Genomic DNA, 22,426 nt, shown 5'->3' on the forward strand with positions numbered 1-22,426 from the left:
GAGAGAGAGAGAGAGAGAGAGAGAGAGGGAGGGAGAGAGAGAGGGAAGGAGGGAGGTATCTCTCCTCCTCTCTTCTCATTCCAGATGAGAGGACGATCTTCCTGCACGTCATCATTGGGGGAGCCACCATCTAGTTCATCACCTGTATCTTTTGCCTCGTCTACCTGAGGTACGTCGATGGAGGGAGTGAGAGAGGGGGAGAGAGAGAGAGGGGGAGGGAGGGAGAGAGGGAGAGAGAGGGAGGGAGGTAGAGAGGGAGGGAGAGAGAGATAGAGACAGGGGGGGGAGAGAGAGAGAGAGAGAGGAAGAGAGCATGTTTTACATTGCAAAACCTTCTCTTTCCCCCTCTCTCCCCCTCCCCCCTCCTCTCTCTACCTATCTCTCTACCTATCTCTCTCACTCCCTCTCTCCCCCTCCCTCTCCCCCTCTCTCTATCTACCTCTCCCCCTCTCTCATTCCTCTCTCCCCCCCCCTCTCTCTCTCTCTCTCCCCAAAGGGTGACAGCATCCAGAACTATTTAGATCTCACGGATATGAAGGATAAATATATACCCCTCTCACTCTCCCCTCTCTTTCTCTCTCCCCCTCTCTTATCCCCTCTCTCTCTCCCTCTCCCTCCCCATCTTCCCCCTCTCTCTCCCGGTCCTCCTCTCTCCCTTCTCTTTTTTTTCTCTCTCTCTCTCTCTCTCTCTCTCTCCCCATGTCTCTACCTGATGTGCGGCTGTGCAGAGAGAGCGCCGCACCCTGTCCCTGTCCCTGTCCCTGTCCCTGTCCCTGTCCCTGTCCCTGTCCCTGTCCCTGTCCCTGTCCCTGTCCCTGTCCCTGTCCCTGTCCCTGTCCTGTCCCTGTCCCGGTCCCGGTCCCGTCTGGCGACCCACTCCAGGCTGTGGAGAAACTCCCTGGGGAAACGGGATAGAGAAAAGGGGAAATGGTAATACTGACTGAGGGACTGAGTGACGCAGCTCCTGCTCTCCCCGCCAGGCCCCTCCCCCCCGCCAGGCCCCCCCCCCCTCCCGCTCCGGCCCCTCCCCCACCGGCTCTCCCCCCCGACCGGCTCTCACCTCATCACAGCTCTCCAGGCCCCTCCCCCCGGCTCTCCAGGCCCCTCCCTCCGGCTCCCCCCCCCCCCCCCCGCTTCTCCAGGCCCGGGCCCTCCCTGGCCCCAGGGCGCGCACGCGTACATTCCGCATGACGCAGCGGCGGCCGCCCTGAGGCGCGCACGCGTACTTCGCCGAGCCGCCATCACGCAGCGGGTCCAGGGCCAGGGGGGCGGAGGGCGGGGCCAAGGGGTGGAGGGCGGGGCTAGGGGCGGAGGGCGGGGCCAGGGGCGGAGGGCGGGGCCATGTGAGGTGGGCACGGCCTGGGGCGGGGCCGCGGGGGCGGGGCCAGGGACTGCGGCGTGGTCCGGGGCGGGGGCCAGGGGCGGAGGGCGGGGCGGTTTGTTTGTCCTTTACCCAGAACGGGCGACGTCTTATTCACAAAATGCTGGAGTAACTCAGCAGGTCAGGCAGCATCTCGGGAGAGAAGGAATGGGTGACGTTTTCGGGTCGAGACCCTTCTTCAGACTGATCGTCGTTCACGGGGCATTATCACGGGGAAACATAGAAACATAGACAATAGGTGCAGGAGTAGGCCATTCGGCCCTTTGAGCCTGCACCGCCATTCAATATGATCATGGCTGATCATCCAGCTCAGTATCCTGTACCTGCCTTCTCTCCATACCCCCTGATCCCTTTAGCCACAAGGGCCACATCTAACTCCCTCTTAAATATAGCCAATGAACTGGCCTCAACTACCTTCTGTGGCAGAGAATTCCACAGACTCACCACTCTCTGTGTGAAGAAAAACTTTCTCATCTCGGTCCTAAAAGACTTCCCCTTATGCTTAAACTGTGACCCCTTGTTCTGGACTTCCCCAACATCGGGAACAATCTTCCTGCATCTAGCCTGTCCAACCCCTTAAGAATTTTATATGTTTCTATAAGATCCCTCAATCTTCTAAATTCCAGCGAGTACAAGCCGAGTCTATCCAGTCTTTCTTCATATGAAAGTCCTGCCATCCCAGGGATCAATCTGGTGAACCTTCTCTGTACTCCCTCTATGGCAAGAATGTCTTTCCTCAGATTAGGAGACCAAAACTACGCAATACTCCAGGTGTGGTCTCACCAAGGCCCTGTACAACTGGAGCAAAACCTCCCTGCTCCTATACTCAAATCCTCTTGCTATGAATGCCAACATACCATTCGCTTTCTTCACTGCCTGCTGCACCTGCAGTCCTGCCATCCCAGGGATCAATCTGGTGAACCTTCTACCACCTATTATATTGAATTGTGGGCGTGTGTTATTTGTTTAAACGTTCATTAACGGCTTGAATGGTCGCTCGCTTGAGGCGACAATAGACAATATGTGCAGGAGGAGGCCATTCGACCCTTCGAGCCTATACGCACCGCCATTCAATGTGATCATGGCTGATCATTCTCAATCAGTACACAGAACGATGAACCACCAATGGCCTTGATTACATCAGGCCCAGGCTTACATGACAGGCAGCAGTGTTAAACAAATCTGTTTTATTATGTACAAAATGCATTTTACAAAATCATCACAAGCTGCACAAAAATGTGCAGAACAAACATCCACTGGATCAGTGACCAGACTTTGTATAAATTACAGGTTTTCAAAGAGAAACAACAGACAATAGTCAATAGGTGCAGGAGGAGGCCATTCGGCCCTTCGAGCCAGCACCGCCATTCGCCGTGATCATGGCTGATCAACCTCAGTCAGTACCCCGTTCCTGCCTTTTCCCCAGACCCCCCCCCCCCCACAGCACGGACAAAGTGTGAACTTTTCCATGTTCCACAAGGATCTTGTCGTAAACTTTGGGGTCTGGGACCATGGACACATCTGGTCACATCTGCCACAGAGACGGCGCAGCAGCAAACCCGTTCCCCGTCATCCAGAGACGGGGTGCTCTGTCACCCTCCGCGTACAGGGGTCCCCACTCTGCAACTCTCCCGGTCCCACAACACCCGCTCCTCATCCCTGCGAGAGAGAGAGAGGGGGGAGAGAAAGGGGGGGGGGGGAGAGAGGGGAGAGAGGGGGGGAGACGGGGGAGAGAGAGGGGAGAGAGAGAGGGGGGGAGAGAGAGAGGCGGGGGAGAGAGAAGGGGGGGGAGAGAGAGAGGGAGAGAGAGAGGGGGGGAGAAGGAGGGGGGAGAGAGAGGGGAGGGAGAGAGAGGGGAGGAGAGAGAGAGAGAGAGAGTAGTGACTGGGCATCGCGGTCCCCATTCACTTGCAGGGCAGCGTGGACCCCGCAATGTTAGCCGGGGGAGAGGGGACGGGGGGGGGGAGGGGCGAGGGAGACGGGGGGGGGGAGAGATGGGGGAAGAGAGGTGGCGACCGAGAGGGGAGGGGGAGGAGACGGAGAGAGAGGGGGGAAGGAAAGGAAGGGGGGCGGAGAGACGGGACGGAGAGAGGGGACGGGACGGAGATGGGGGGGAGGGTGGGGCGACGAGGGGGGAGGGGCGCGGACAGAGAGGGGAGACGGGGATAGTCACGGCAAGGTGTGGGGGTTGCTGCAGAGATACGATGCCCAGACTCCCAGTACGGCTAGGACGAGAAGGATCACGGTGGGAATGATCACCCAACGACACCTGGACCCTGGAGGAGACAGACCCACACAGCCGTGAAAATGGAGCTTCGCTTAGAGACACAGCGCGGAAACAGGCCCTTCGGCTAGATTTGTATACACTGGAATTTAGAAGGATGAGCGGGGATCTTATCGAAACGTATAAGATTATTAAGGGGTTAGACACGTTGGAGGCAGGAAACACGTTCCCAATGTTTGGGGAAGTCCAGAACAAGGGGCCACAGTTTAAGAATAAGGGGTCGGCCATTTAGAACGGAGACGAGGAAAACATTTTTCAGTCAGAGAGTTGTGAATCTGTGGAATTCTCTGCCTCAGAAGGCAGTGGAGGCCAATTCTCTGAATGCATTCAAGAGAGAGCTAGATAGAGCTCTTAAGGATAGCGGAGTCAGGGGGTATGGGGAGAAGGCAGGAACGGGGGTACTGATTGAGAATGATCAGCCATGATCACATTCAATGGCGGTGATGGCTCGAAGGGCCGAATGGCCTCCTCCTGCACCTATTGTCTATTGGCCCATTGAGTACACTAGTCTTTCCAATCTTTCCTCATATGTCAGTCCCGCCATCCCAGGGATTAATCTCGGGAACCTACGCTGCACTGCCTCAATTACAAGGATGTCCTTCCTCAAATTAGGAGACCAAAACTGTACACAATACTCCAGATGTGGTCTCACCAGGGCCTTGTACAACTGCAGAAGGACCTCTTTACCCCCTTACTCAAATCCTCTTGTTAGGAAGGCCATTAGCTTTCTTCACTGCCTGCTGTACCTGCACGCCAACTTTCAGTGACTGGTGTACAAGGACACCCAGGTCTCGCTGCACCTCCCCCTTCCTTCCCTGACCTAACACCATTGAGAAAATAATCTGCCTCCTTGTTTTTGCCATTCTCAATCAGTACCCCGTTCCTGCCTTCTCCCCATACCCCCTGACTCCGCTATCCTTAAGAGCTCTATCTAGCTCTCTCTTGAATGCATTCAGAGAATTGGCCTCCACTGCCTTCTGAGGCAGAGAATTCCACAGATTCACAACTTTCTGACTGAAAAAGTTTTTCCTCCTCTCAGTTCTAAATGGCCGACCCCTCAGCAGGTCAGGCAGCATCTCGGGAGAGAAGGAACGGTCTCGACCCGAAACGTCACCCATTCCTTCTCTCCCGAGATGCTGCCTGACCAGCTGAGTTACTCCAGCATTTTGTGAATAAATACTTTCGAAGAGTTTTTGTATATAGATTAATTAATTAAGAAAGAGATTAAGAAAGATATATAATAAATTTATGTGGAGGTTCCCTGAGACATGAAAATTATTTCCAGGGTTCTGTTGAGAAATGCTGGAATGGAGGGAGAGGGATCATGTTCAGGCAGGGGGGGATCAGTTTGCATTGGCATCATGTTCGGTACAAACATTATTCCTGTGCTGTTTTCTGGGGTCTGTTGACCATGGGGGCACCGCCTTGAACTAAGGGGGAGCTCAGATGGAATGTGTCAATAATGGTTTGTGTAAAATGGAATCATTTGTAACTTTTCCGGCGCCCTTTAAGTGGCGATTCTTTGCATACCTTGCGTGTGAACAAGAAAACAATATATATATATCACTGCGCCTTGACAGATGTGACAAGGAAGTATTCATTCACGGAGAGTGCCGTGTGCAGGCCGGTGGGACTAGGCCAGAATTACCCACCGGGTCAGCATGGGCCGAAGGGCCAGTCTGGGTACTGTGCAACTCTCCACGCCGCTACTCGCCGACCAAGCGCAGCTCAAAGTGCTCCACGTCGTGGTTCCTCAGCTCCCTGCCATAGTAGTTTGTCTCTATCTCGTAGGTCCCCTGGTCACCGAGACCCACGGCCCACAGCTCGATGACACCGTCCAGTCGGAAGTGGACTATGTCCCTGTAGGGCGGGCGGATCCAAGACGGACTCTCCGGGCTGTAAGACTTCCAATCCAGGATCGGCAGGACGGGACGGACACGCCACATCGCCACCCTGATCTTCTCGTGGTTGTGGGGCTGGACAGGAAACCTCACGGTCCCACCCACGGGGACAGTGGTGACCGAGCCCACGGTGGCCGACGTTCTTGTACCGCACAGAGCCGCAGTGTGGAGACCTGTAACACAACAAGGTCATAGAATTTTTCGAGGATGTAACCAGTAGAGTGGATAAGGGAGAACCAGTCGATGTGTTATATCTGGACCTCCAGAAGGCCTTCGACAAGGTCCCACATAGGAGATTGGGGTACAAACTTAAAGCACACGGTATTGGGGGTTCAGTGATGAGGTGGATAGAGAAAATTGGTTGGCGGACAGGAAGCAAAGAGTAGGAATAAACGGGTCCTTTTCGGAATGGCAGGCAGTGACTAGTGGGGTACCGCAAGGCTCAGTGCTGCGACCCCAGTTATTTACAATATATATTAATGATTTGGACGAGGGAATTGAATGCAAGTTTGCAGATGACACGAAGCTGGGTGACAGTGTTAGCTGCGAGGGGGATGCTAGGAGGCTGCAGAGTGACTTGGATAGATTAGGCGAGTGGGCAAATGCATGGCAGATGCAATATAATGTGGATAAATATGAGGTTATCCACTTTGGCGGCAAGAACAGGAAAGCAGAGTATTACCTGAATGGCGGCCAATTAGGAAAAGGGGAGATGCAACGAGACCTGGGTGTCATGGTGCACCAGTCATTGAAAGCAAGCGTGCAGGTGCAGTAGGCAGTGAAGAACGCCAATGGTATGTTGGCATTCATAGCGAGGGGATTTTAGTATAGGAGCAGGGAGGTTCTGCTGCAGTTGTACAGGGCCTTGGTGAGACCGCACCTGGAGAATTGTGTGCAGTTTTGGTCTCCTAATCTGAGGAAAGACGTTCTAGCCTTAGAGGGAGTACAGAGAAGGTTCACCAGATTGATCCCTGGGATGGCAGGACTTTCATATGAAGAAACACTGGATAGACTGGGCTTGTACTCGCTGGAATTGAGAAGACTGAAGGGGGATCTTATAGAAACATATAAAATTCTTAAGGGGTTGGAGAGGCTAGATGCGGGAAGATTGTTCCCGATGTTGGGGGAAGTCCAGAACCAGGGGTCACAGCTTAAGGATAAGTGGGAAGTCTTTTAGGACCGAGATGAGAAAACATTTCTTCACACAGAGTGGTGAGTCTGTGGAATTCTCTGCCACAGAAGGTAGTTGAGGCCAGTTCATTGGCTATATTTAAGAGGGAGTTAGATGTGGCCTTGTGGCTAAAGGGATCAGGGGGTATGGAGAGAAGGCAGGTACAGGTTACGGAGCTGGATGATCAGCCATGATCATATTGAATGGCGGTGCAAGCTCGAAGGGCCAAATGGCCTACTCCTGCACCTATTTTCTATGTTTCTATGTTTCTATGTCATTGTACCTGCCTGCTTCACCACCCTCAGAAAACATTGCCCCTCACATTCCCATTGAACCTGACCCCCCCCACCCCCCTCATCCCAGTAACTGTGTGTTTGTGTTGTCATTTGTGAGCGGGGCACCAAGGCACATTCCTTGAATGTGCACATACTTGGCTAATAAACTTATTCATTCATTCATTCATCAACTTATTCATTCATTCATGAAAAGGTGAGGCTAAAGGTGAAAGGAGTCAGAAAGGGGGTCAGGTGAGGAGAGTAGTGAAATGTGAAGCTGCAGGGAGGGTTATGGATACGAGTCAGTCTGAAGAAGGTTCTCGGCTCAAAACATCATCTATTCCTTTTCTCCACAGAAGCTGCCTGACCCGCTGAGTTACTCCAGCACTCTGTGAGACGTCACCTATCCATGTTCTCCACAGATGCTGCCTGACCCGCTGAGTTACTCCAGCACTCTGTGAAACGTCACCTATCAATGTTCTCCACAGATGCTGCCTGACCCGCTGAGTTGCTCCAGCTTATTGCGTCTACACTCTTGTTTAAGACCACCACACCCTGGGGAAAAGGCCTGTGACCATCCACAATAACAACGCCCCTCTTGGTTTTATACACCTCAACAAGAATCCCCCTCATCCCCAGAGTAGGGACCTGTAGGGATCTGTGGAATTCTCTGACGCAGAAGGCAGTGGAGGCCAATTCTCTGAATGCATTCAAGAGGGAGCTAGATAGAGCTCTTAAGGATAGTGGAGTCAGGGGGTATGGGGAGAAGGCAGGTACGGGGTACTGATTGAGAATGATCAGCCATGATCACATTGAATGGTGGTGCGTACAGGCTCGTACATTCTCAATCAGTACCAGGTATAATCGAATTTAAAACGTCTAATCGAATTTATAATGTAGGTACCATCGCGTACTATGAGTTCATACATGTATTTGTTTTGTTAAAATTTAAATAATTTTTTTTAATCAGTACCCCGTTCCTGCCTTCTCCCCATAACCCCTGACTCCGCTATCCTTTTTAAAAAAAAATTATTTAATTTAAATTTTAACAAAACAAATACATGTATGAACTCATAGTACGCGATGGTACCTGCATTATAAATTCGATTAGACATTTTAAATTCGATTATACCTGTATTGTTCTGTATTATCTCCCCACCCACAACCCCCCTCCCCCCCACCCCTCAGTTAGAAAAAATAGGAAAAAGGAGAAGAAGAAAGATAAAGAAATATAGAAATTTTAAAAAGGAAAGAAAGAAAGAAAGAAAGAAAGAAAGAAAGAAAGAAAGAAAGAAAGAAAGAAAGAAAGAAAGAAAGAAAGAAACCTGGAGACAAGAAGGAAACACTTCCGGCTAATTTCTTATTAAATTCTTTTTAGGGGTATCAAAACAATCCTGAAATTAAATATTTCCAATTCTTAATCCTAGTTTTAAAATGAATGGGTTCCAAAGTTTCAAAAAGAAATCATATTTATCTCTCAGATTATAAGTAGCTTTTTCTAATGGGATACAACTACGCATTTCTGCAAACCATCTTGCAATTCTTATTTCATTGTGATCTTTCCAAGTGACCGCCACACATTTTTTTGCTATTGCTATTGCTATTTTGAGAAATCTTTCCTGACATTTATCTAAACTTAACCTTGGTAATATTCCTTTAGTATCTCCCAATAAAAACAACCTTGAATCCAATGGTATGGTCTTATTCATCAATTGTTCCAAAAAGTTTTTTAGGTCTTTCCAAAAAGGAGTTACCTTAGGACATGCCCATGTGGAGTGTAAAAAAGTACCCACATCCTGGTTGCATCTAAAACAAATTCCAGGTAAATTTGGATTTAAATTGTTTAATTTTTTCGGAGCTAAATATAGTTGATGTAAAAAATTGTATTGTACTAAACTATATCTCACATTAATAGTATTTTTCATACTTTCTAAACACAATCTTTCCCAACTTGGTTCATCAATCCTAATATTCAGATCTGTTTCCCATTTTTGTCTTGATTTTTGAATTCCTGTGTTTGGACTAGATGTTTGTAACATTGAAGATATAATTTTTTTAGTTCCCTTGCCCTGAATCAGGGATTCAATTCCTTTAATTTGAAATAAAAACATTGAATTACCTAACTTTTCCCTTAAAAAAGATTGTAATTGATAATAGAAAAAAATACTATTCCCTGGAATTTGATATTTGTTTCTCAATTGAGAAAATTTCAAAAAATTATTTCCTTCGTGGCAATCTCCCATATGTTTAATACCCTTCTGTTCCCAGACTTGTAATATTTGATTATTCCAAGAAAACGGCAGTAATCTATTTTTTACTAATGGAGTTTTAGCTGTTAGAAAAAATCTTTTATCATTAGCTTTAACTGTTTTCAACAATATATTAATTAAATGTTTTAGCAAAGGTGACTCTTTATCCTTAACTAATAGCTTCGCTTCCCATTTATAGATAAATTCTTCTGGGCATAGTTCTTTTATTTTATCCATTTCAATTTTAACCCATGCTGTTTTTCCACCCTCTTGATAAAAGGATGAAATAAAACTCATTTGTGCTGCCAGATAGTAATTTTTAAAATTTGGTAATTGCAGTCCACCTAATTCAAATTTCCATGTTAATTTTTCCAGAGACACTCTTGGCATTTTACCTTTCCAAAGAAAATTTCTCACAATTTTATTCAATTCTTGAAAAAAATTATTTGGTAATGGTATAGGCAGTGTTTGAAATAAATACTGTAACCTCGGAAAAATATTCATCTTAATACAGTTCACTCTCCCTAGCAATGTAATTGGAAGATTCATTCATTTCTTCAAGTCCTCATCTATTTTTTTAATCAGTGGTTTACAATTTAGTTTATAGATTATTTAACTTATTATCTACTTTAACCCCTAGATACTTCATGCCTTCTTTTTGCCATTTAAACTGACTTTCGCTTTTACATTGATCATAATTACCTTCAAAAAGAGGCATTATTTCAGTTTTATCTTTATTAATTTTGTATCCTGATACTGTCCCGTATTCTTCCAGTCTGAAATATAATTTTCTTAAGGATTCCAATGGTCTAGTAAGACAAATTAAAACATCATCTGCAAATAAAGTAATTTTGTGATTTTCCTGATTAACTTTAAATCCTTCACTGTCTAAATCTGATCTTATTAGTTCTGCCAGAGGTTCAATAACCAATACAAATAAAGCTGGTGACAAGGGACATCCCTGTCTACTAGATCTTTCCAAATTAAATGATTGAGAAGATTGGCCATTTGTCACCACTTTGGCTTTAGGTTGTTTATAAAGGGCTTTTACCCAGTTAATGAAACCATTTCCCAATCCATACTTTTCTAATACTTTAAATAAAAAATCCCATTCTAACCTGTCAAACGCCTTTTCAGCATCTAAAGCAACTGCTACACTTAATTCCTTTCTTTTCTGTGCTAAATGTAAAATACTTATAAATCTTGCTACATTATCAGATAATCTCCTTTTTTTGACAAATCCAGTTTGGTCCTCTTTAACCAGCTTAGGTAAAATTTCTGCCAATCTCCTTGCCAAAAGCTTAGCAACTATTTTATAATCTGCATTCAACAATGATATTGGTCTATAAGAAGATGCTTTTAAAGGGTCTTTCCCTTTTTTGGGAATTACGATTATAATTGCCATTGAGAAGGATTCTGGTAATGTAGAAGTTTTTTCCGCTTGATGTATCACTTCCATAAATACTGGTAACAACAAATCTTTAAATTTTTTATAGAACTCAGGCGGGAAACCATCTTCCCCTGGTGATTTATTACGGTAAAGAATATAATACTTCCTCCACCTCTCTCAAAGTAAAGGAGGCATTTAGTCCCATCTGCTCCTCATTAGAGATTGTTGGTAATTGTATCTTGGATAAAAAATTATTTATCCTAAATTCATCCTTTTCAGATTCAGAATGATACAGATTAGTGTAGAATTGCTTAAATACCTCATTGATTTCTCTAGGTTTATAAGTAATAATGTTTTGATCTGTTCTAATTGAATTTATTGTTCTTAATATTTGTTCTTCTTTCAGTTGCCATGCCAATACCTTGTGCGCTCTTTCTCCTAATTCATAATATCTTTGGTTAGTTCGTAATATTAGTTTTTCTGTTCTGTAAGTATGTAAAGTATTGTATTGAAATTTTTTATTTGCAAGTTGTATTTTTTTTGTATCTGAAGAAGCTTTATGTTAGTCTTTTTCTATTACGGTGATTTCTTTTTCTAATCTTTCAGATTCCTTCCTATAGTTTTTCTTTATCTTAGATGAGTAGCTTATAATTTGGCCTCTCAAATAAGCCTTCATTGCATCCCATACAATAAAGTTATCATTAACTGAATTTAAATTTGTTTCCAAAAATAATCCAATTTGTCCTCGAATAAAATCACAAAAGTCTTGCCTTTTCAATAGTAAAGAGTTGAGTCTCCATCTATATACTGACTGTTCTTTATCTGGCATCGTAATTTTCATTAATAATGGTGAATGATCCGATAACAATCTAGCCTTATAATCTATTTGTATTATTCTACCCCTTAATTGAGCTGAAATCAAAAATAGATCTATTCTAGAATATGTATCATGTCTATTGGAATAAAAGGACGGTGGCGGTGACTGCAACACAATCCGGTATGACGAGAGAAATGAAAAGGAGAGTCCGCAAGATCTACCTGGTTGAATAACTTGAGTAATACATTGTGCTATTATTTGCATTGCTTTTCATCAGCTTCGTGAGTTAATACAAGGCTGTTCTTAATAAACAAAACTTAACCTTCTTATTAAGTAATTAATGTAAGTCGGTGATCAATTTCTCAGGACGTAGATGTCGCGGCACGAACAGCACTGAACACTTGCAGCCAAATAAGGTCATTGCCGGAGACGGCAGCGCGCGCAGTGGGAAACACTGAACCAGGAAGTGGCGGAGTTACAATGGCTGCGAAAGACTCGGTCGAGAGTTGGACCGAGGAGGCAGTTTGTCCCATCTGCCTCGATTTCTTCACCGATCCGGTTACACTGGAGTGCGGGCACAACTTCTGCCGCTCCTGTATCACACAGAGTTGGGACAGGGAGGAGAGAAACTCCTGCCCGGAATGTAGAGTGGTGTTTGCAGACCGCACCCTCAAAGTAAATTGGGTCTTAGTTAGACTGGCTGAGAAAGCTCGAACACTGAGCCTGAATCGGGAAATAATTCCAGAGAAGGAAAGTAAACCTCACTGCGAGGAACATCAGGAAGAACTGAAGCTGTTTTGTGAAACTGATAAGAAGCTGATCTGCCTGATTTGTGCAGCTGGGCGGGAACACAAGTCTCACAGCTTCATGCCGGTTAAAGAAGCTGTTGAAAACCACAAGGTAAAAGCAAACCGATTTTAATCGCATCATTTTAATTACATTTTTACTGTTTAACCATTTAATTTTCTGATTCCCAAACACAATTCCAGGATCAGGTGAAATCTTCCATCCAGTCTCTCACAAAAGATAAATCAGGGATCCAGCAAATGGAGCAGCAACAGAAAGAGAAGATTTCTGGAGTTCTGGTGAGGCTTTAAGTTTCGATTTCCTGATCTTGTGCAGGTTTGATCCCTGTGACGCGTGTAATAACAGGGCAGCGCAGTGACACAAGTAGTGCTGCTGTCTCCTAGTTCTGGTGACTGGTGCCCGTGTGGTTCACGCCTTCTCCCTGTGACCGCGTCGAATTCCTTCCACGTCCCCAATACACGCTGGTTCAATGGTCAATCGGGGAACTGTAAAATTATCCCTGGGAAAGTGGGTGGTGGACGGATAAATAGGAATTAAAGGGCAGATGAAAAGGAAAGCAGGGTATTGTATTGAGGGGTAGAGGATTAATGGGTAATAAGATTACCCTCTCGACATTTCAGAAGCATTTAGACAAACTATTGAATTGTCAAAGCAAATAAAAATGCACAGGACAAATGTTACGGTCAAGGTCGTGAGAATACACAATCAGTGACATGAAATATTGATCTTTCCCTTTCATTTCACAGGAACAGTCACACAACCTTCAGTCCAAGATCACATCCCAGTTTGCTGAACTGCACCAGATTCTCACTGGGAAAGAGCAGCGCGTACTGGCAGATATCCGGGAGGAAGAGAAGAAGATTCTAAATACAATGGAGAAAAAACTTGAAGAGATTGAAGAGAATTTAAATTCCATTGAGGAGGATCTCTTAAAGTTGCAGCAACAGATGGATCAAAAGGACAGTGTGGTGTTTCTGAAGGTGAGAGGTGACACTCCAGTTTGGCTAGGGAAAGTGCACAGTCACAAAATGGTGGGGGATATTTCTGAGATAAATGCTGCATTTGCCACTAATTGAGAACTGGGTAAATGCTCTGTCTGTTCCAGAGCTGTGCTGCTGTTGTTCCCAAACTAAATGGCCTCCCGTATAATCTGCGGGATCTCGGCACTGCCTGCAGTCTCCTTGGGATGAGTTACTGTGATCCTGTCACTGAGATAGCGAATGTTTGATATTTCCCTGAAAAGATGGAAAATCTCCAGGAAATCAAAAGATCACGTGGAAAGTTTGTCCTATGTTCCCCTTTAGTGGGAAAGAATTACGCGGCGTTAAACCGATCTGTTGAAGGCTTGCTCTCGGATACACTTCATCAAGTCCTGTGATTTACCCACCTTAACATGCCTTGAGGTCGCCAGCACTTAAGGGGACCTATCCTATCCTATCCTAATTATCCCTTTGCTCTTAAAGGAACCTATTATCCCCCTAGTTATTATTTTGCTGTTAATACACTTGTAGGATCTCTCGGGCAATATCCAATATTTGTCTCTGTGACGATGACAATAAATGCTGGGCAATGGAACATTTCTGGGGCTTGTTGTGATTTGTGTGAAACTCCTGTTTTCGGGATGTGGATGTCCCGTCTCAGTCTGCTCAGATTTGTGTTTTATTTCTTGCAGGATGAAGCTGGGAGGAAGAGGAGGTAGGTCTGCACCTGAGCTGGAATGGAACCAATGTCCTAGGGGGAGTGTTTGCTAGTGCTGTCGGGGAGGATTTAAACTAATGTGGCAGGGGGGTGGGAGCAGGAGCAGAGAGACAGAGGGGTGTAAAATTAGGGTAGAAGCAACAGGTAGCAAGGTGAAAAGTAAAAGTGGCAGGCAGACAAATCCAGGGCAAAAATCAAAAAGGGCCACTTTTCAACATAATTGTATAAGGGGTAAGAGAGTTGTAAAAACAAGCCTGAAGGCTTTGTGTCTCAATGCAAGGAGTATACGTAATAAGGTGGATGAATTAAATGTGGAGATAGTTATTAATGATTATGATATAGTTGGGATTACGGAGACATGGCTCCAGGGTGACCAAGGCTGGGAGCTCAACATCCAGGGATATTCTATATTCAGGCGGGATAGACAGAAAGGAAAAGGAGGTGGGGTAGCATTACTGGTTAGAGAGGAGATTAAAGCAGTGGAAAGGAAGGACATTAGCTTGGAGGAAGTGGAATCGATATGGGTAGAGCTGCAAAACACCAAGGGGCAGAAAACGCTAGTGGGAGTTGTGTACAGGCCACCTAACAGCAGTAGTGAGGTTGGGGATAGCATCAAGCAGGAAATTAGAAATGCGTGCACTAAAGGTGCAGCAGTTATAATAGGTGACTTCAATCTACATATAGATTGGGTGAACCAATGCTGAGGAAGAGGATTTCTTGGAATGTTTGAGAGATGGTTTTCTAAACCAACATGTCGAGGAACCAACGAGAGAACAGGCCATTCTAGACTGGGTATTGAGTAATGAGGAAGGGTTAGTTAGCAGTCTTGTTGTGCGAGGCCCCTTGGGCAAGAGTGATCATAATATGGTAGAGTTCTTCATTAGGATGGAGAGTGACAAAGTCAATACAGAAACAAGTGTTCTGAACTTAAAAAAAGGTAACTTTGAGGGTATGAGGCGTGAATTGTCCAAGATAGACTGGCGATTGGTGCTGAAAGGGTTGACGGTGGACATACAATGGAAGGCATTTAAAGGTCGCATGGATGAACTACAACAAGTGTTCATCCCAGTTTGGCAAAAGAACAAACCAGGAAAGGTAGTGCATCCGTGGCTAACAAGGGAAATCAAGGATAGTATTAAAACAAAAGATGAAGCATACAGATTAGCCAGAAAAAGTAGCATACCAGAGGACTGGGAGAAATTCAGAGTCCAGCAGAGGAGGACAAAGGGCTTAATTAGGAAAGGAAATATAGATTATGAGGGAAAACTGGCAAGGAACATAAAAACTGACTGCAAAAGCTTTTATAGATATGTCAAGAGAAAAAGATTAGTTAAGACAAATGTAGGTCCCTTGCAGTCAAAAACAGGTGAATTGATCATGGGGAACAAGGAGATGGCAGACCAATTGAACAAATACTTTGGTTCTGTCTTCACTAAGGAAGACATAAACCGTCTGCCGGAAATAGCGGGGGACCGGGAGTCTAATGAGATGGAGGAACTGAGGGAAATCCAGGTTAGTCGGGAAGTGGTGTTAGGTAATTAAATGGATTAAAGGCAGATAAATCCCCAGGGCCAGATAGGCTGCATCCCAGAGTGCTTAAGGAAGTAGCCTCAGAAATAGTGGATGCATTAGTGATAATTTTTCAAAACTCTTTAGATTCTGGAGTAGTTCCTGAGGACTGGAAGGTAGCTAATGTACCCCTACTTTTTAAAAAGGGAGGGAGAGAGAAAACGGGGAATTATAGACCAGTTAGCCTAACATCGGTAGTGGGGAAAATGCTAGAGTCAGTTATTAAAGATGTGATAGCATCACATTTGGAAAGTGGTGAAATCATCGGACAAAGTCAGCATGGATTTACCAAAGGCAAATCATGACTGACGAATCTTATAGAATTTTTCGAGGATGTAACTAGTAGAGTGGATAAGGGAGAACCAGTCGATGTGTTATATCTGGACTTTCAGAAGGCCTTCGACAAGGTCCCACATAGGAGATTGGTGTACAAACTTAAAGCACACGGTATTGAGGGTTCAGTGTTGAGGTGGATAGAAAATTGGTTGGCGGACAGGAAGCAAAGAGTAGGAATAAACGGGTCCTTTTCGGAATGGCAGGCAGTGACTAGTGGGGTACCGCAAGGCTCAGTGCTGGGATCCCAGTTATTTACGGTGTATATTAATGATTTGGACGAGGGAATTGAATGCAACATCTCTAAGTTTGCGGATGAGACGAAGCTGGGTGGCAGTGTTAGCTGCGAGGAGGATGCTAGGAGGCTGCAGAGTGACTTGGATAGATTAGGCGAGTGGGCAAATGCATGGCAGATGCAATATAATGTGGATAAATGTGAGGTTATCCACTTTGGCGGCAAGAACAGGAAAGCAGAGTATTACCTGAATGGTGACCGATTGGGAGAAGGGGAGATGCAACGTGACCTGGGTGTCATGATGCACCAGTTATTGAAAGCAAGCATGCAGGTGCAGCAGGCAGTGAAGAAAGCGAATGGTATGTTGGCATTCATAGCAAGAGGATTTGAGTTTAGGAGCAGGGAGGTTCTGTTGCAGTTGTACAGGGCCTTGGTGAGACCGCACCTGGAGTATTGTGTGCAGTTTTGGTCTCCTAACCTGAGGAAAGACGTTCTTGCCTTAGAGGGAGTACAGAGAAGGTTCACCAGATTGATCCCTGGGAAGGCGGGACTTTCATATGAGGAAAGACTGGATAGATTGGGCTTGTACTCGCTGGAATTTAGAAGACTGAGGGGGGATCTTATAGAAACATTCAAAATTCTTAAAGGGTTGGAGAGGCTAGATGCGGGAAGATTGTTCCCGATGTTGGGGGAGTCCAGAACCAGGGGTCATGGCTTAAGGATAAGGGGGAAGTCTTTTAGGACCGAGATGAAAAAACATTTCTTCACACAGAGAGTGGTGAGTCTGTGGAATTCTCTGCCACAGAAGGTAGTTGAGGCCAGTTCATTGGCTATATTTAAGAGGGAGTTAGATGTGGCCCTTTTTGCTAAAGGGATCAGGGGGTATGGAGAGAAGGCAGGTACGGGCTACTGAGCTGGATGATCAGCCATGATCATATTGAATGGCGGTGCAGGCTCGAAGGGCCGAATGGCCTACTCCTGCACCTATTTTCTATGTTTCTATGTTTCTATGACATGCTCTTGACTGAAATACTGCATGTTTGTGTGTATCAGCTCAAAGAAATTGTTGAGGCTCAGTTTATCACCAGCTGCTAAATACTTGCAGGGTTAGTGATGAAGATAAAGCACTCACAGTGGCAGACGGTGCCTTGCCGATTGAAAAATTCGATCACCACTTTTTGATGAACACGCTGTGGAGAGAAACATCTGTCATTAAGCGAGGTAAAACATGTCCAGTTTCCTCTCTTCTTGTTTATAACGCCTTTTAGTAACACAGATGCAAACATTGCCGATAGAAATTGTATTCGCCTCTAACACCTCCTATGGCAGCTAGCTCTCTGCCACCCAGTGCCTGAAAACGTTGCCGTTCAAGAACATTTTAGACTTTCCCTTCACAACTTAAACCGATGCCCTCGAAGTTTAGAAGACTGCATCTCCCATTCCTCAGTCTGTTGGCCCAGTTCATTTTGACCAGTTTAATCTTAGACAACCTTCTTCACTCTCCATGATGTCTCATGAATATTAGTCTCATCCACAAACCTGCTAGACATGCCACCCACATACACGTCATTTATCTAATCATTTGTATAAATAGGGACCAACAGTGGACTCAGCATTGAGCATTGTGGTACACCACTTGCGACAGGCCTCCAGTCTGAAAAACAACTCTGCCTCCCACCTTCCAGCCACATGTTTATTTATTCGCTATCTACCCTGGATTCCATTCGTTCCATCCTTCCTGATCAGCCGACGACAGAGGTTGCTGCTGTCAAATTGCTAATCATACCTCCTACATTCACATCCAAGCCTTAGAAATATAACATAAACAGCAGTGAACATCCGAGATGTTCTGCCCCAGGAGGTAGTGATAGGTCAGATTATTGGCAATAGGCAAAGTGAACACAGATGGATATTTGAAGGATCGAGAAATTGGCAGTTATGGAGAACTCACATAGAACAGGAATTGGTGCCATCTTAGATCAGTCAGGATCACATTGAATGGCGGAGCCGGTCTGAGGAGTGGAGGCTACTCCTGCTATTTACTTGTGATCTTTAGTTTTTTCATACCTACAGCATGATAATCCTTACACAAAGTTGAATGCGGCAAAGATTGACAATACCTGTCTCTGGGACAATGATTTTGCTGTGCGCGGTGAGATTGAGTGGACTAGGCCTGTTTACTCGAGAGTTCAGGTGTATTAGAGGAGATCTCAGTGAAACACAGAGTTTTTACAGGGCTCAGTGGGCTGGATGCAGGGAGGATGGTTCCCCTGTCTGAGGGATCTCTAGTAAGCTGGCACCCTCTCAGAATGTGGGCTACACCATGCAGGACAGAGATAAGGAGACATTACTGCACGCAGAGATTGGGGAACGACCCTGCACCAGTGGCTGTGGAGACTCAGTCATTCAGTGCTCTTGGACCTGAGAGCCATGGTTGTACATTACAGAGTCCGACCCTGACCATTTTTTTCCCAGCCACATTACATCGGCATTCTTCTGCACCTCACCTACTTAAGTGCCTCAAATATAGTGATGATATCTCATTCCACCCCCTGCTCTATAACATGTTCCAGATATCACCCGCTCTCAGTGTAAATCTTGTTTGTTTGTTCCTGAACTACAGCCAAAACGGTACACGATAGCGTGACGATTTTAAGCCCACCTTACTCAGCGTCATCCTTTTGGTGCTAATGGAAGAAGTTTCATTGAAATCGGTGTTATATTTTTAAAGTTATTCGCATTTTCATGTTTAAATCTATCTCCTAGGGAGGGAGGGGGGAGGTGGGAGGGAGGGAGGAGGAGGGAAGAAAAAAGTGGGGTTGAGGGGGATGGAATGGAGGGACGGGGAGAGGGAGGGAGGAGAGGGTGCTGTACCAATGCAGGAGAGGTTTGGGCCCATCGGGTCCACTTGTTCCAGTAAAACCTAAATCTCAGATCCACTTTCAAATTCCTTGCTTTCTATATAAACCAGCACTCTCGTGAATTGATTTCCCTGCATCCGAATAAGGTTTAGATAATTACCCTGCATCCTGCTGCAGACTTTGACAACCTTCCCCGCTATCCACAATTTTTGCTTCCTCCACAAACTTACTAATCACACCTCCCACATTCACATCCAAACCATGATCATATAACATAAACAGCAAAGGTTGCAGCGCCGATCTCTGCTACACATCACCAGCCACAGACCTCCAAGCAGAAAAATCATCCTTCTACCGATACCTTCTACCTCCAACCACCAAGCCAATTTTGGATCCATTTCACCAGCTCGCCTTGGATCCCACCTGCCTTCGCTTTCTGGACCAGCCTTGCACGCGGAACATTGTCAAGTCCCTCAGTGAAGTTCATATATTGGTTTACAATGAGATCAGTGTGTTAGTTGTACACACCCATCAAATCCACCCGTGAATCCGCTCTCTTTCATCGACCCCACAACCACAAGTCTCCACCCGTTCTGCCCAACACCCGATCATTCAACCTCTGCTTCCTTCCATGGTCCAAGCCACCCCTCCCTCTCTCTCACCCTCCACTCATAGAAACAGGGGCAGGTCATCTGGCCCCTCGTGTCTGCCCCCTTTCACTGTGATCATGATGACCCCACCACCCACCTCTACCTCCTCTTTAACAACCTCAAATTACCGCTAACCTCAATATCCTCTTGCTCCGATCTGCCTCCATATGTGAGTAGCCTCCCCCCCCCCTCCCTTCGTTTCTCCTTCACCACCGCAATCTCGCAATCCTCCTCACTCTCCACACCCGTCCTCCCCGTCCACCCTCCCCCACCTCACGAAATTCCCCTCTCCATCCCCGGATTAAAAACTCCGGGGGAGATGTCTGTTGTCCCCCCGATGTGGTCGTGGGTGAAACCCCGGGCAGGGTTTCAGTTGTCCGCCCGCCTGTGCCCGAGGCCGAGCGGCCTCTCCCCGGGTCCCGGGGCCGCGCTGCCCGAGTCTCCCCCCGACCCCCCCCCCCCCCGGGGACTCTCTGATTCTCTGCTTCTCCCCCAGTCTCCGTCACCCTGGATGTGGAAACAGCGCATGCGCAGCTCGAGGTGTCTGAGGATCGGAAGAGGGTGAGATGGACCGAGACCGAGAGGAGTCTCCCTGACACCGGGAAGAGGTTTACATTCTGGCCGTGTGTGCTGGGATCGGAGGGGTTCACATCGGGGAGACATTACTGGGAGGTGGAGGTGGGGGGGAGTGAGGGCTGGAGTCTGGGAGTCGCCGCAGAGTCTGTGGAGAGGAAGGGAGGGGTCATACTGACCCCGGAGACTGGAGTCTGGAGCATCGGGCGGGAGGATGACAGGTTTGATGCCGATACCTCCCCTCCATCCCCTCTCCCCGCCCGTCCCATCCCCGGGAGGGTGGGAGTTTATCTCAGTTACGAGTCCGGGACAGTTTCATTTTACGACGCGGCCACCAAGTCCCATCTCCACACCTTCACTGGGAATAAATTCACGGAGAAACTTTATCCTTTCTTCGCGACTTGGGATGTAGACAAGTGGCTGAGAATCTGCTCCGGTTCCGCTCCGGGTGTGTAAAAGGGTCGGGTCCCGGGACCGGCGTCGGGAGCGGGGCTCAGGGGCTGTGGGGCAGAAACCCGGTGGACAACAGGTCGGCGCTGAACGACTCCCATTGAATCCCCAAACTGCAACACGACCTCCCATCTTCCATCATCAATAGTCTGACTGACGAAGGCCAATGTGCCAAAAGCCTTTTTGACCGCCTTATCCACCTGCGACTCGACCTTCGAGGAACCATGCCCCTAAACTCCTAAATCCCTCTGCTCTACAACACTCCCCAGAGGACTACTGTTCACTGTGTGGGTCCTGCCCTTGTTCCACGTCACAAAATGCAACACCTCATTACAACATCGCGGGCTCCAGTCTGCGACCCGCCGGCGCGCACATCACCCGCTGTGGCTCCGCTCACGTTTGTAACTCTTCACCTTTAACTTGACGTTTAATAAAGTCTTTAAAAAATAACCCGCGTTTGAGTTCTCTCCGCGTCCCCGCGTCACGGTACAGAGATCTCTTCAAACAGCAGACACAAGGATCCGTGGATACTGGGTTTACAAAAGGAAAAATACACACAGAGTGCTGGAGTAACTCAGCGGGTCAGGCAGCATCTGTGGAGAACATGGATAGGTGATGTTTCACAGAGTGCTGGAGTAACCCAGCGGCTCAGGCAGCATCTGTGGAGAACATGGATAGTTGACGTTTCACAGAGTGCTGGAGTAACTCAGCGGGTCAGGCAGCATCTGTGGAGAACATGGATAGGTGACGTTTCACAGAGTGCTGGAGTAACTCAGCGGGTCAGGCAGCATCTGTGGAGAACATGGATAGGTGACGTTTCGGGTCGGGACGCATCTTCAGACTGAAATGTGTGGGGTCTTCACTAAGGAAGATACAAGCAGATGTTCTAGTGGCCAGAGATCCTAGAGTGACAGAGGAACTGGAGGAAATCCACATTAGGCAGGAAAAAGTTTTGGGTAGACTGATGGGACTGAAGGCTGATAAATCCCCAGGGCCTGATGTGGACGCATTAGTGATTATTTTCCAATGTTCTATAGATCCTGTGGATTGGAGGGTAGCTAATGTTATCACACTTTTCAAGAAAGGAGGGAGAGAGAAAATGGGAAATTAAAGACCAGTTAGTCTGACATCAGTGGTGGGGAAGATGCTGGAGTGAATTATAAAAGACGAAATTGCGGAGCGTTTGGATCGCAGTAACAGGATCGTTCCGAGTCAGCGTGGATTTACGAAGGGGAAATCGTGCTTGGCTAATCTACTGGATTTTTTTTCTACGTGTGTTTGTTTGTGCGTATGTGTGACTGGGGGATTGTGGGAGGGGACGGTGCGGAGGGAGGGTGTGTGTCAATGTTAACTCTCTCTCTCTCTCTCTCTCTCTCTCTCTCTCTCTCTCTCGTTCTCTCTCCCTCCCCATGTACAGGGATTCTCTCCCCCTCGCTGTGGACTGATCTCTACCCCGGGCAAGACTGCTCCCCTTCCCCTCGTACAGACCCGCCCCACCTCCCCTTCCCTCTCTCCCCATCCCTCTCTCTCTCCCCTCACCCTCTCTCTCCCCCCTCTTTCTCCCCCCTCTCTCTCACCCTCCCTCTCTCTCCCCCCCCTCTCTCTTCCCCTCTCCCTCCCCCTCTCTCTCCCCCTCTCTCTCTCTCCCCTCTCCCTCCCACTCCCTCTCTCTTCCCCTCTCCCTCCCCCTCTCTCTCCCCCTCTCTCTCTCCCCCCTCTCTCTCCCCCCTCTCTCAATCACTACAGATTTGTAAAAGAACAACTGTGTAAAATGTGCGGTGG

At 46.9% G+C, this 22,426-nt stretch overlaps 1 protein-coding gene across 2 annotated transcripts in view; it reads left to right on the top strand.

Annotated features, from left to right (window-relative positions):
- The window catches only part of LOC144612241 (zinc-binding protein A33-like), a 72,904-nt gene extending 50,730 nt beyond the window's left edge, over window positions 1-22,174 (top strand). The window contains exons 3-6 of one of the 2 annotated variants that reach the window (XM_078431799.1): window positions 13,022-13,255; window positions 13,948-13,970; window positions 17,216-17,331; window positions 20,118-20,650. In XM_078431799.1, coding sequence (XP_078287925.1) covers window positions 13,022-13,255; window positions 13,948-13,970; window positions 17,216-17,331; window positions 20,118-20,650 — 906 coding nt within the window. Of the gene's footprint in view, window positions 1-13,021; window positions 13,256-13,947; window positions 13,971-17,215; window positions 17,332-20,117; window positions 20,651-22,061 lie in introns of those variants that run through there. The other variant, XR_013549644.1, reaches the window with a different exon arrangement.
- Window positions 22,175-22,426: the final 252 nt, after the last annotated feature.

The sequence above is a fragment of the Rhinoraja longicauda genome, chromosome 43 (genome assembly GCF_053455715.1).
Source record: "Rhinoraja longicauda isolate Sanriku21f chromosome 43, sRhiLon1.1, whole genome shotgun sequence".
Classification (NCBI taxonomy): domain Eukaryota; kingdom Metazoa; phylum Chordata; class Chondrichthyes; order Rajiformes; family Arhynchobatidae; genus Rhinoraja; species Rhinoraja longicauda.